The sequence below is a fragment of the Malaclemys terrapin genome, chromosome 2, assembly GCF_027887155.1.
Source record: "Malaclemys terrapin pileata isolate rMalTer1 chromosome 2, rMalTer1.hap1, whole genome shotgun sequence".
Lineage (NCBI taxonomy): Eukaryota > Metazoa > Chordata > Testudines > Emydidae > Malaclemys > Malaclemys terrapin.
In genome coordinates this window covers 5272187-5286351 of record NC_071506.1, presented here as the reverse complement: position 1 = coordinate 5286351, position 14165 = coordinate 5272187, and the positions used below count along the sequence as shown (strand labels likewise).

General features: G+C 50.8%; 1 protein-coding gene across 1 annotated transcript; it reads right to left on the bottom strand.

The window, feature by feature from the left end:
* Window positions 1-4223: 4223 nt before the first annotated feature.
* LOC128831888 (lymphocyte antigen 6E-like) lies at window positions 4224-10969 on the bottom strand. Its single transcript, XM_054018745.1, has 3 exons — window positions 10859-10969; window positions 7386-7505; window positions 4224-6990 (listed from the first exon to the last, which is right to left on the bottom strand). Exons 1-3 carry the CDS (start codon window positions 10908-10910, stop codon window positions 6830-6832), a joined length of 333 nt encoding a protein of 110 aa, XP_053874720.1. The 5' UTR covers window positions 10911-10969; the 3' UTR covers window positions 4224-6829.
* Between the last annotated feature and the right edge of the window lie 3196 nt (window positions 10970-14165).

Genomic DNA, 14165 nt, shown 5'->3' with positions numbered 1-14165 from the left:
GGTAACCCTATGTAAGAGTCAAACCCAAACTTCTATCTCGGGCAAGCAAACAGGCCTATGTACTGACAGAGCACCATATTGTGCAGCTGCATGGAGAGCTCCCCAGCCCCCAGAGTAGATCAGCAAAGCTGGCCGTGCAGCCAGACCACGAGGGTTTTCCACCAGCCGCAGTAAAAGATCCCTTTCCCTAAAAGACGTGCGAGTGTGCAGGCATCGGAGACCCGCCCGAGCTCCAGCCTGGAGGCTGGGCCCTGTGCGTTCTGCCGTTCTACTTAGCAGAGTTGAGCACTTTGCTGGAATCCCGTGTTTTAGCGGCGGAATCTGCTGCCTGCTTCCAGGTCCTGGTGCAGTGCCTTAGCCACCAGGCCATCCTACCGCGCTCTGCTTCAATAACCAAATGGCCCCAAAGAGCAGGGAAAATGGACCATTTGGCCACGTGGCCTTTAGTAAACTCCTCTCCTGATCCACTCAGCCAGTTGTGCCCCCTGCGGCAGGCCTATGCAAGGCCACGGGCTCTCCCGCAAGTGCAGCATGGGGTACCACTGTGGTCAGGTGGCATCTTCAAGGGGGCAGGCACATGTTCATCATTGTGCTGTATTGAAAACCGTGTTAAAATTACAAGCAATCGCTTTATATTGGAAAGTGTTTCCTGGTCTTGCTTGTAGGCTAGGGTTCTCCGAGGGAAGCATGCGATCTGGGTCCTCAAGAGTCTGCGAAACAGCAGTCTGGAGCAAAGTGGGGGGAGTTGTGCCTTGCTGCATTAGGGAGCAGCCTGCTTTGTCTCTCTCTGTATTTGGTTGCAGTGTGTTAGATTCCTGGATTCTAAGAAATAAAGTAGTGTTGCATTGCAACTCGGGCTGTCCAGTGATTAAAAAGATTAATCGCGATTAATTGCGCTGTTAAACAAGAATAAAATACCATTTATATAAATATTTTTGGATGTTTTCCACATTTTCAAATGTATTGCATTTTTACAGTGCAAATATTTGTAATAAAAATAATATAAAGTGAGCACTGTATACTCTGTATTCTGTGTTGTAATTGAAATCAATATATTTGAAAATATAGAAAAACATCAAAAATATTTAATAAATTTCAATTGGTATTCTATTGTTTAACAGTGTGATTAAAACTGCAATTAATCGCGATTAAGTTTTTAAATCACAATTAAATTTTTTTGAGTTAATAGCGTGAGTTAACTGCGATTAATCGACAGCCCTATCGATTCCGAGGCCAGAAGGGGCCCTGATCTCCTCTATAACAGAGTCCAAAGAACTTCCCCAAAACAATTCCTGGAGCAGACCCTTTAGAAAGACATCCAAACGTGATTGAAAAATTGTCAGTGATGGGGAATCCGTGGTAAATTGTTCCAATGGTTAATTACCCTCGCTGTTAAAAAAAATTTGCCCCTTATTTCCAATCTGAATAGGTTTAGCTTCAATTTCCAGTCATTGGATTGTGTTAGATCTTTCTCTGCTAGATTGTAGAGTCAATTATTAAATATTTGTTTACCATGTAGGTACTTACAGGAAGAGGCACTTTGGGGAGAGGGGTTGTCTAACTGTCTGTGTGTATGATGTGAACATGCAGGAATGGGGGCACGGGGGCAGGAAGCCATGGCCCCATCACTTTTAAAAGGGCACAAGGGTAGGCGCTCTGGGAGAAGGGGCAGCGTGAAGGTGGGGGCTGCGGGAGAAGGAGCGGCACAGGAAGGCAGGGCCGTGGTTCGGACGCCTATGCCATCCCCCCAAACTTTAAGGGAGCTTCCACCGCTCCTGTGTGAACATAACAAACATCAGCCTCAGGACTGCCACACAAATGGATCAAATGCTTCTCCTAGCCTGGCTGGCCTTCTTCTGGCTGCGCAGGTCTCTGCTGGCTTCACGCCTGTTCCAGGAACCTTTCCTTGTGCCATTTCTGCTACTCTGTTCCCCTACTGCCTATGCCTTGCTGAACGCCCCACGAGTCAGTGTAGGATTCCGTCTGCAAACAGCCCGTATTAAGAAGCTTTGTTTTACAAACCAGTCACTATTTGGTAACATCAGCTCCCCCTCGTGGAGTTCTTCTTGGTTTTTAGTTACACTCCTTTGGCTCCAGCTAATCTCAATTTTCAAGGGGAAGGTTTTTCTCCTGAAAAATGCCACTTGGTTGAAATCGAAACTTTCTGCGGGAACATGTCGATTTTGGCCACATTTCATTTCGAGGGGGGGAAATGGAAACATAGCATTCGGGGAATATCAAACCATTCCATTGTTGGCATTTTTGGAATGGAATATTTGGCTTTTCGGTCAGAAATTTGTTTATAAAAATAGAAATATTTTTAAAGATCAAAATCCAGCCCTTTTGACCGTATCAAAATGAAACCTTTCAACTGATCCCAAACTAATTTTTTTGAAAAATTCCGTTTAGTGGGACATCTCGGTTTTTCGTTCCAGTTTGGAATTAATTTTTTTTCAAGATGTCAGGATATCCCGCAGAACAGAAACTCCGGTTCTGGACCAGTTCTGCTCTGGAGGGGAAAGTCTCTCTTCCCTGATCAGACAGGTCCTTCAATCTGCGTTTCCATTGCATGTCAGATGCAGTGTGGCCTTTAAAGCCATCTTTCTCATAGACTTTAAGACCACAAGGGACCATTGTGATCAGCTAGTCTGACCTCCTGCACATCACAGGACCTCACCCACCCACTCCTGTAATTGGCCCAGAACCTCTGGCTGAGTTACTGACGTCCTCAAAGCTTGATTTAAAGACTTCAAGTTCCAGAGAGTTCACCATTTACTCCAGTTCAAACCAGCAAATGGCCCATGCCCCATGCTGCAGAGGAAGGGAAAGCCCCCTCCAGGGTGTCTAGCAAACTGACACGGGGAAAATTCCTTCCTGACCCCAAATATGGCGATCTGTTAGACCCTGAGCATGTGCACAAGACCCACCAGCCAGACACCTGGGAAAGAATTCTCTAGAGTAACTCAGAGCCTTGCCCATCTAGTGTCCCATCACCGGCCGTTGAGGATACTTGCTGCTAGCAGTCGCCATTGTAGGCAGTCCCATCATACCCTCCTCTCCATAAACTTATCAAACACAGTCTTGAAACACGTTCGGTTTTTTTGCCCCCCCAGCTCCCCTTGGACAGCTGCTTCAGAACTTCACTCCTCATCTGACCCATCCTCCAGCCCAGAGGCGCCGACTTTCTAATATGCCTGGGGGTTCTTGATCCCCATTCTGTCCCAGCCCTCGCAGGCTAGAAGAACAATACCTTGTACTTTTCCATTCAGTGGACAGCTACTTTCCATCTTGTGATCTCCAAGCACTTTGCAAATGTCAGGGCGAATTCAGCCTTGTGCAGGAAGCCGGCAAAAAGCCTCGGCACCACTTCAGTCCCACTTAAGCCTTCAAAATAGGCATTTTATAAATGGGGAAACTGACGCACAGAGCTTTACCCTATAACAGAACCCAGATCTCCTGGCCCCTACGCCTGTTCCTTCACCACCAAAGTCTCTTTGATCCCAGTTGAAATTCAGTAGTTAAAGCTAGTGTCTCTCCTATGCTGAGAGCCACTTGTTGCAGACGGTGTGACGTGGGAGGGATATACTGGCAAGGAGCCAGTTACAGTTCTCTGATTTCATGGACCAATCTGCACTGGCATTGGCCTGGGCCTTTGTGTGAACTACAGCAGCTTAGTGGCTGCTCTAATTTATGCCAGCTAGCAGTGGAGCCTACGGGATCATACACCAGGTGAAGATTGGTGGACTCTAGTTGCCCCTTCTTGCCCCCAACACACCAGTTACACTGGAGAGGGGCAGGCAATGTAAGAGCTGCCAATGATGGCTTTATGTCAGCTGTGTTTCCCCAACTAGGGGACTTTTCAGCTGGACCATCACAGTCAGATTCTAACAGCATAAGCAGGGGGGAGGGATAGCTCAGTGGTTTGAGCATTGGCCTGCTAAACCCAGGGTTGTGAGTTCAGTCCTTGAGGGGGCCACTTGGGGATCTGGGGCAAAATAAGTACTTGGTCCTGCTAGTGAAGGCAGCAGGCTGGACTCAATGACCTATCAAGGTCCCTTCCACTTCTACAAGATGGGATATCTCCATTAATTATTCCTATTATATAGGAGCCAATATTCAGAAGAGAACCTGGCCTTTTGTCTTTAAATAGGCCCATACCTGTTTTCTTTATGTGATACTGATGACTGCTTAAAAGAATCACAGAGAAACTTCTTTTCAGCGAAGAAAAAATTATTTTTAATTACGATCTACCAAACAAAACCTGACCAGTTCATAGTTCTAGGACAAGTATCCTCCAGGGCTATCAAATGTTGGTTGCATTTATTATCTGTCACACACATGGGATTCCACAGAGTTTTTGCAGAGCGGCACAGTGCAAGGCTCCAACTGGTATGCTGTAAAAGGTACAGAAAACACCTGGCGCACAAACATTGTATGGTGAGTAAATTAAAGCATTCAATCATAAAGCGCAATGCCAGAGGGAGCGGGAGGTTAACTGCTTCAGGGAAGGGAGAAAAACGTGCATTATTAGATGATGTTTCAAAGAGATTATGGGCTGATGCACAGATAAAAGACGGCTGTGCCACATAGCAGAATGTGTGGAGAAGAAGCCACTCACGCCAACAGCTGGGTGATGGTGACAAGGGCCAGAAAGGCCAGTGTTAGGGGAGTGGAGGGAGCCAAAAGGGGAGCAGACTGATGAGAGAGAGCGAATCCCGGAAGATTCCTGCTATACAGAATCATAATCCAGCTTAACCAGGAATCATTTATTAAAGTAGACAGCTACAATCCCAGACACAAAGAAATAGGCTTCCACTCAACTCAGGTCCTCTCTTTGTCTCCCTTGTTTACCAGGGGCCCTCCCTCAGTTTGCAACTCTGCACAACACAGAGAGACATCTAGTGGCAGAATAACTTATTGGAGGAAAACATGTTACAGATGGGGGAGTTTTTACCCACCAGGAGGGCAGTTTTGAACTGGGTCCTGAAATTAATGGGGAGCCCAGGGAGTTGTTGGAGAATGCAGACGGTGAGTTCACACATCTTGCAGAGGAGAAGCCAGCATCTCCTGGAGTCCCGGCGGCTCGGATTTGGGAAGGGAGGGAATTGTACATGTCCAGGCAAAAGAGGAGGTGGGATTTCAGCAGAACAGGGGCCGAGGCAGCACCTGGGTGGCAGTGGGAAGATCTGCAGATGTGGGAAGAGAAGGAGGGCCAAGGGTCTAGGATCGTGGATATGAACAGGAGAGACAAAAGAGAAGGGTGGGTCAAAGAAGGAGCGAGAGGGGCAGAGCTTGGCTTGGCAATGCAGCTCTTGCCCAAGGGGGAGCACAGCTGTCTTGGAGGCCCTGTCTGTCCAGGAGATGGTGCTGAATCTGGGAGTCTGCCCGCTCAAGGCACGCAGAGAGGGGGACGACGGAGGGGTTAAAAATGCATGCAGAGAAGTGCATCTATATAAAAAGTGTCACCACAGCTAAACAGGAAGTGGCTGAGAGGGAAGCGGGAGCTTGGCCAAGAGGAAGAGGCGTAACTGGATGTGGAGAGAGAGGTGTGATTGCGGGCAGAGGCGCTCTGACAGAAGAGAGCCAGGGATGGCTGCCTGGCTAAGGCAATGGGGTCGGAAGAGGTAGAATGATCTACAGGGCTGGAAGCTGCCCGGAGGTGAAGTCTGAGGCCCAGACACTTGGTTGTAATAATAATAACCCTCCCTAGTGCTTCTCCCACGCTTTCCATCCGTCGATCTCAAGCGCCTTGCAAAGGAGCTCAGTCCTATTGTCCCCTGTTTACAGACATGGAAGCAACTTGCCCAGAGTCACCCAGCAGGCCAGGGGCAGTGCTGGGAACAGAAGCCAGGGCTTCTAAGTCCCAGTCCAGAACCTTCTAGCAGGCCACACTGCCTCTCCTGCTACAATGAACCTGGGGCTAGGATTTGAAAATCGGGGTGAGGGGATGCTCCCTTCACCAGAAGCAGACAGTGAAGGGCTGGGGAGAGTCTCATAATTTTGCCTACGAATTTTAATTCCTTTTTCACCATTGAGATTGCAACCAATGTGACATGCCCCATCGTGATAAACTCAAAGAGCTCAAACGAGGTAGCGTAACAAAGAGAAGGTTCGGGGCTGACTTGATCACAGTCTAAAAGTTCCTGCCTGGGGAGCAAATATTTAATAACGGGATCTTCGCTCTAGCAGAGAAGGGTCTAACACGATCCGGTGGCTGGAAGTTGAAGCTAGACCCATTCAGACTGGAGAGCAGGTGTCCATTTTTAACAGTGAGAGTAATTAGTCATTGGATCAATTTAACAAGGGTCACGGTGGATTTTCCATCACTGGCAAGTTTTAAATCGTGAGGGGAGGTTATTCTAAAAGCTCTGCTCTAGGAATTATTTGGGGGGCAGGTCCTTGGCCTGTGTTTTCCGAGTGTAACACTGACTAGAAATGTCTGTAGGAAAGGAAATATTATAGAAACTGTCTGGCATTGCACCAGAACCCCTTTCTGCAGAATATCACTCAGTGTCCTCCTGCCTCGCCTGGCCATAGGTGGCAGCGCCGTTCAGCCCGGTCCAGCACCTAAGACCGCACAGTAGAAGATGGCACATCTTCCAAGAGCTGGGCCAGGTAACAGAACCCCAGTGTGAAAGGCAACAGAGAAGCTATTTGTTCAGAAGTTTTGAGGCAAAGCCTGGCTGATAGGATACTTCGTTAACCCCAATGCACAGAAGGTGTCGGTCTCTTGCTGGGGAAATCAGAGCAGGTTCTTCAGGGTTAAAGCCCCTCTTTTCCCAGCACATCACAGTCCAGCTCTAAGAAAGGCCCCGATCCTCTTACCCCATCACTGAGGAGAACCTGGCTTGGGTGCCGGCTTCCCACTCAGGTTGCACAAGGAGCTCTTGCAGCAGGTAGTGGAGTAGGAGGCTAAGCCCAGGTTGATATTGAACTCCGGGCAGGTTGGGGAGCATTTCTTGGTGATTCGCCTCCTGGCTGTCCACATGCCTTAACCAAGGAGAAGAAACAGAAAACTATTATTAAGAGGTCTCTCCCTGAGGTCTGAGAGCCAATGCAGGAAAGGATTTAGATCTGATCTCCAGGAGTCTCTAGGAGACTACAGTAACCTTATCTTTCCATTCACCTCTCTCTCAACCTTCCCATCCCCCTCTCTCATTGGGATCTGGATTTCATACCCCACAAAGGTTGGAGTGTTTGAACCAGGGGTGCGCATTCAGTCCCGTAAAGTTCTCCACCTTCCTAACATGCGTCTCCTGCGAGGTCAATAAATCCTAGACCCGTCCCCTAGCAAAAGCCACTGTGAAAAATGTGTACAAAACCCCATTGTTCTCCACTCTCCGGGAGTTATTCCCTAGTTCCCAGTCAGCGATCCTGGCACGTACCAATCCCAGCATAACCAACAGTCGTCAGGCAGTACTTGTCCGCAGCCGAGCACTTTGTGATCTTCAAACAGCTCCAGTTGCTGGATTGGTTTTCGCATATGAAGCACCACAGCGAGTCAGCTGTGGAAGGGAGACACGGAGGAGTTAGACATGGATAGTGGTGTGGCCACTCCAGCAGCCCAGCTCTCTCATTGACTGTAGTGTCGGCCAGGAGTTAGCCCACTGACACCCATGAGGTGAGAGGAGAACCACGGTTCTAAATCGATCCACCCACCCTGCAACAACTGCCCTTCAGCCGTGCTCCCAAACTGCAGTAAAACTTCCCTCTCACACTGGATCTGGGGGTAGGGAAAGCGTTCAGTGCGTCGTACCACCAGAGCAAAACTGAGAGAGAAAAGGTGTCCTTGTGGTTAAAGGCAGAGGAAGCCAGGAGAGACAGGTTCTTCCATGAACTTTGTTGGTGACCATCGCTGAAGCACTAAGAACTGATTGGAAGCTCAGTGAGGACCATGGTCGTCTTTCCATTGACGCCTGCGGGCTTTGGATCAGGCCTTTCATTTCTCTGCCTCTCAGTTGGCCGGCTGTAAAATGAGGCTAATAATGCTCGTTTTCACCCATCTATTGCCTGGCTTGCCTGTTTAGATTGTAAGCTCTGTGTGAGGAGGTTTATAAGCCCCATCCTGCCACAGCAATAAGGGATTAAGAGACGGAGTAGACACCTCCTCAGCTGTGAATTATTGGCAGGCCACCAACAGCTGGTAAGAGCCCGCGGCCCAGGCAGAAGGGGCCTGCCAGGAAGTCTGAGGGGACACTGTATCGGCTCAAACCGGCCGGCAGCAGCTCAAGGAGGAGCTGCTCTGCGAAAGTGGGCTGGAGGGAGGTGAGGAATACAGTGACCTGGCCAGAGGGCTGAGTCATGAGACGGGGCAAATCACTGCAGGCTCTGAGGGGCTTTCAACAGGGGGGACTGAATCAAAGAGGCTGCCACATCCCCACCTAGCCACAAGGGTGAGCGACCCCCTCCACGCTCTCACTATGTACCTGTGCAATGCCTGGCATGAGGGGGCTCTGCCAGGGCTGCCCAGAGGGGGGGCAAGTGGGGCAATTTGCCCCGGACACCGAAGGGGCCCCCACGAGTATGTCGGAGGCTCCCCCCGCCTCCGTCTTCCCCCATCCCCCGGCGTCTCAGCTGGTAAGGGGGCAGGGCTGCGAGCTGCAGCCAAGCGGCGGGAGCTCAGGCCCCGCTGGAGACAACACGCCGCTGCAGCGCTGTCCGGGGCCGCTCCTGGACGCGGCGCGCTGAGGCTCTGGGAGAGGGGGGAAGCGGCATGGTAAGGGGCCGGGGCCGGGCACCCCCTGACCCCATCCCTCACAGCCCTGACCCCCAGCTCCGAGCCCAGCCCCTCTGAGCCAGACCCCCCCCGACCCTATCCCCTCCACAGCCCTGACCCCCAGCTCCGAGCCCAGCCCCTCTGAGCCAGACACCCCCAACCCCATCCTCCCGACAGCCCTGACCCCCAGCTCTGAGCCCAGCCCCTCTGAGCTGGGCACCTCCTCGACCCCATCCCCCACACATACCAGACCCCCAGCTCCGAGCCCAACCCCTCTGAACCGGACACCCCCTGACCCCATCCCCCCCACAGCCTTGACCCCCAGCTCCGAGTCCAGCCCCTCTGAACTGGACACCCCCGACCCCATCCCCCCCACAGCCCTGACCCCCAGCTCTGAGTCCAGCCCCTCTAAACCGGACACCCCCCTGACCCCATCTCCCCACAGTCCTGAGCCCTGTCCCTGTGAGCCGGGCACCCCCCAACCTAGAGCCCAGCTCCCCCCCCAGCCCTGGGCAACAGCAGCGCCACCCCCAGGCAGCGACAGCCCATTGGCACCAACCATCACCATCACCCAGCGACAGCCCATTATGTAATTGCAAATGTATACTTACCATTAAAGCATTTAATGGTTTTAAATAATGTATTTTGTGTATTTTCAAATTATTAAAAATTAATTTTGGAATGTATTTCACTGGGTTTTTTTACATTTCCAAATACATGTTACTATAGTATTGCAACTTTTTTTTATGGAAGGGGCCCAGAAATTGCTTTGCCCCAGGCCCCCAGAATCCTCTTGGCAGCCCTGGGCTCTGCCCTAGGTTGGCGCCTCTAGGTGCGACTGTATAATAGAAATAATCAAAATACCAAAACAAACCCGCTCGGACACCAAACCAAAGCCCACTAGAACCACCTGCAGGGCTGCAGCAAAAACCCCCTTAACATCACCATACCGACCGGAAAAAGAAATCATGTGAACTAACTAGACAGCTGCATGCACCCAGGGTAGGGTGACCAGACAGCAAATGTGAAAAATCGGGACGGGGGTGGGGCCTATATAAGAAAAAGACCCAAAAATTGGGACTGTCCCTATAAAATTGGGACATCTGGTCACCCTAGCCAAGGGCCACACACTGAAGTCAATAGGAGATTTGCCAGTGACTTGAACAGGAATAGAGTCAGCCGCCAAGCCAGAATTAATACCCAGCAGCGCCTGGCTTTGTGCCCTGCGCTTAACCCACAGAAGCTATTAAACAATGCTGGGTTTGAGTTATCGGCGCACAGAAACCTCCCTGAAAAACGCCCTTCTCGGGGATGAGGGTGGCAACGTCTTCCTCTTCCCCCCACCAAAAACATTCACTTCCAGGCTGAGCTCGAGCCTCGTTGGCTTGCAGGAGACTGAGAGCAGGGCTTTCCCACAGCACCACCCATCGCCTGCTGCATCTCTGCCACATGCGCTATGACAGTGTCTCATATCCTTGTTGCTAGCCCAGAGATGAAGATCATAGAATCTCAGGGTTGGAAGGGACCTCAGGAGGTCATCTAGTCCTACCCCTTGCTCAAAGCAGGACCAATCCCCAGACAGATTTTTGCCCCAGCTTCCTAAATGCCCCTCTCAAGGATTGAACTCACAACCTGGGTTTAGCAGGCCAATGCTCAAACCACTGAGCTATCCCTCCCCCCTGATGTGGCCCTGATTCCCCATCTTCTGGATGAGGTCGTACAGGAGCCACAAAATCCACGAAAACCCTTTGCTAGGCTGGGGGATGTTACACCTGGGGGGGCAGGGGAAGGGGATTTGGGTCCTGCCCCTGCGAGATGGGTGCCCCTGGAGAAGCAGCTCGTGCTTTCAGAAGTGTAACGGAGGTGGGGGGAGTTGGGTGCTGCCCCTGGGTTGTGGGAGATCACAGCAGCGTATCTTGTACTGCAGGACTGGCCTGGCTCCCTGCTCCAACCCACTGGCTCTCACCACGGCGCACCCGTGGGGCCCTGCCACCAAGCTGCCTCACCCCCTTCCTTGCCCTGGTGCTGCCGGTCCCCTAGCTGGGCCGGGCTGGGTCTGGTGGGCCGGCAGCATCCCCGGGGCCCCCAGTTGCTCAGGATCTTGTTTGTCAAGCAGCCCAGGAGCCTCTCTCGACGTCTCACCTTGCTGTGCGCACAGGACGATAGCCAACAAGACAGCCAGGACAACCTTCATCTTCCCTGGATCTTGGCAGCGTCCTGATGTGAGCAGCTTCTCCCGGGGCAGGATATAAATCTCCCTGCTTGGATTCGGTGACTAGGGAGACAGCAATTTTGAAGGCTGGGTCCCGCTGGGCTGGGACAACGCTGGGGTTGGGAGGGGCGGAATGTGTGTGGGAGGCTCGGTTCTGTCTCGCCCTGCACTGGCAGGGTGGTGTGATGGGCCCGGTGCAGAGTGAAAGGTCCTGGCCCTTGATTGCTTTTGTTTCCATATGTCACTCTTCTGCCAGGAGCCACCAGGGCCGGGTTCAATGTGTAGGGGTTCCTCTGAGCATTACAAAAGAGAATTGGGTCGAGCCCGCACCCAGTAATCTGGGAAAATAAGCACCAGCCCCAGGCGCTTTTAAGAAGCAATTTTACCCCACTCGCAAGCACAGAATCTGGGTATAACAAAAGAAAACAGTATTAAAAGGCAGAGGGAATACGGCATTAATGTGAGAAAACGTCACCACCACAATTCCAAAGCATGCAAACCATAAGCAAACACCCACCCACAATATGTTAGGCAGCGTCTTTTGCCTCAGTTTCCCACCTTGCAGCGAGAAAGTCCAACGAACGAATGCCCCTTTAACACACCACTCCCCTTTCCCTCCGCTGCACCCCATTCCCCGTTGTTTGTCCAAAGTCAGCAAAGTCCCAGAATTCAGGGGTGCGGGCTTCACCTCCCAGCCCCGAAGGGAGAATTGAGCAGTGTCTCTGGTGCTGCTGAAGCCCACTGCCTTTGCCACCACTTGCTGCCCCCTTTGCTGCTGCTCACCACTGCTGCCCCTCTGCCAGCCGCCTTTATCTCTTCTCACCACGGTAATCTCGGCAACTGCTCACCACCACCGCCTCTGCAATGCTGTATTCAGAAGTTCCACCACTTGGCCCCCTTTGTAGCCGCTGCAGCTCTTTGCAATTTCATCGGGCGGTGGGGAGCCTCCTGGCCACTGCGGTCTCTGCATTGTCCCCCAACCAGGTCTCAGACTCAGTCCTTAGGCCTGTTCATCAGTAATTTCACTTATAGAGATCATTGAGCAGAAACGAGGACTCTCCATTGAATCTACTCAGCTGCATCTTTAAACAATGGTGGGGGGGGGCGGGGGAAGGGTCAAATGTTACCTGAGATTCTATAAATAACACCCACTTCACCAAGTACCAGAATCTGTCCCTACCCCTCTCTGACTGTCCCTTGGCTTTGGCATCCGTACTCCTTCCTTAGCGAGTGCGGTTCAAGTTAGGGTGACCCCCTCAATCAGGGCATGTAGAGTATAGTGCTTCCCTTTATTCATACAATAAGGATAGCAACTTGTCATTACCCTGCATTCAGTACTAAAGTGAATTTTAACCCAAACCAGCCCAAATCAATCACTTTGGCAAAGCAGCTCTGTCTGCTGGACATCTAGGCAGAGTAGGTGTGTCTATGCAAATACGGTCTGGTCGTGAGGTCTTTGTCCCCCAGCTTATCAGTAGATGTTGGGGGAGAGCTCATTCAGACCCTGCTTACATATCATTTCTCAGGGGTCAGGACACGCCTGGTTGGACATTTGCAGTCTTATCTCTGATCAGATTGTTAGCACTGTGGTTAGAGCTGGGGAATGCTAAAAAAAGGAAGCGATGCGAGGCAAAAGTCATGGCAAATAGAATGTGAGCAGCATCTGAGATCAGTGCCTGTTACTAGCGTGGGTTATGTCAATGCATTCTACCAGGGGCTAGCGGCTGATTGTTCCTACGTGCCTGGTGGTATGACCAGGGCGTGTATCAGACCAATAACTTCCTGTTTGCTTCTAAGTGCAATACAAGGTGCTGGTGTTGTTCTGCAAAACCCTAAATGGTTTGTATGGGGTCTGATTCAAGTCAACAGAACTCCTTCCATTGATTTCTATGTGGTTTTGGAGCAGGCCCCTCGATTGGCCACTATTGTAGGTAGGGACCATCTCTCACTATGGGTCTGTATTGCACCTACCGCCACAGGGGCCCTGAGCTCAGCCGGAACCTCTAGACGCTGTCATAATACACATAAATTATGGCAATAGGAACAGTTTCTAGATTTGGCCGCTGGAGACAAGGCATTCTCAATAGAAACCCCTCAGCTCAGGAGTTTCCACCCCAACAATAGGTCCAGCCAGAGTCCATCTTTATTGGCTGAGTGGGCTAGACTTGACCAGCTAGACTTGAGGCGTGTAGAAAAAAGGGCAAGGTGGGTGTGGTCTTAGTGTTTTCTGGTGGCCTTTCCTTTTCTGTCTGCGTGCGTGAATATCATGTTTTCACTAACATACACCATCTTGGGGTCCATTTTAGAAGCCTTAAATATTCATAAAATCAAAATTGTCCCATCCACTAGGAAATGCAGGAAAAAATATAGTCTCCAACTCTTACAGTTTTATTGCACATCTAGTGCTATTTGGTATTTTTATTAAAGCCCCTGCTCTTGGATTCATGTTATTTCATGAAAGTCTCTGCTTTCTTGGGGGAGGGGGGGAAAGGAAGTGTCTAGCCCTCGCAACTGCAGAGAGAAGCTTGAAACTTGAATGAAGTTCACCCTTAAGTCTCAATCACCAGAATGCAAATATAAAAACCCCTTCTTTTTATTTTTCAACAAATATGATTTTATAAGCTGATCTCATGATCTTTGGGGCCTGACTCATGATTTTTGAACACCTGGAGTGGCCAACACACTGTTCTGTCATGCCATAGATATCACCGGAGAGACCCCAGGATGCAAGCGTTTCATGCACTGCATGCTGGGTAATAACACGTGAGGCCTCCATTCCTATGCAACTGAACCTGCTCTTCAGTAAAGCAGCTATTTACAGAGCTACTCCACTTGCAGCTTAGCATTCCAGCCATGTGCACACAGACTGACTTCTTGGTGCCTCGTCCAAACCCTTCCCTCCAGCAACCTGTGCTCCTCTCTCCAAGTTCCACACTGATTGCTACCAAAGCTGGAATAAAGCAGTGGGGAATTGGCCCACAGTTTTCTTGTTCAGTGTCCCAGCCATTAAATGTCCATTAGCAGTGTTCTCAGGAGTCACATCACTGGCTGGAGCCCGTCTCCAGGTGGAGGATGAAGCTTTAGCCCCCTCAGGAATTTCAACCCTACCTGTGGGGGGGACCCTTTGATTGGTTGCCTTCCCCATTTGCTCGCCCTCTTGGGAAGAGCAGCCAATCAGGGCTGCTGCAGAAAGCAGGTAGTTCCAACTCCTAGGAGCTGCAGCTATTCTTGCAGGAG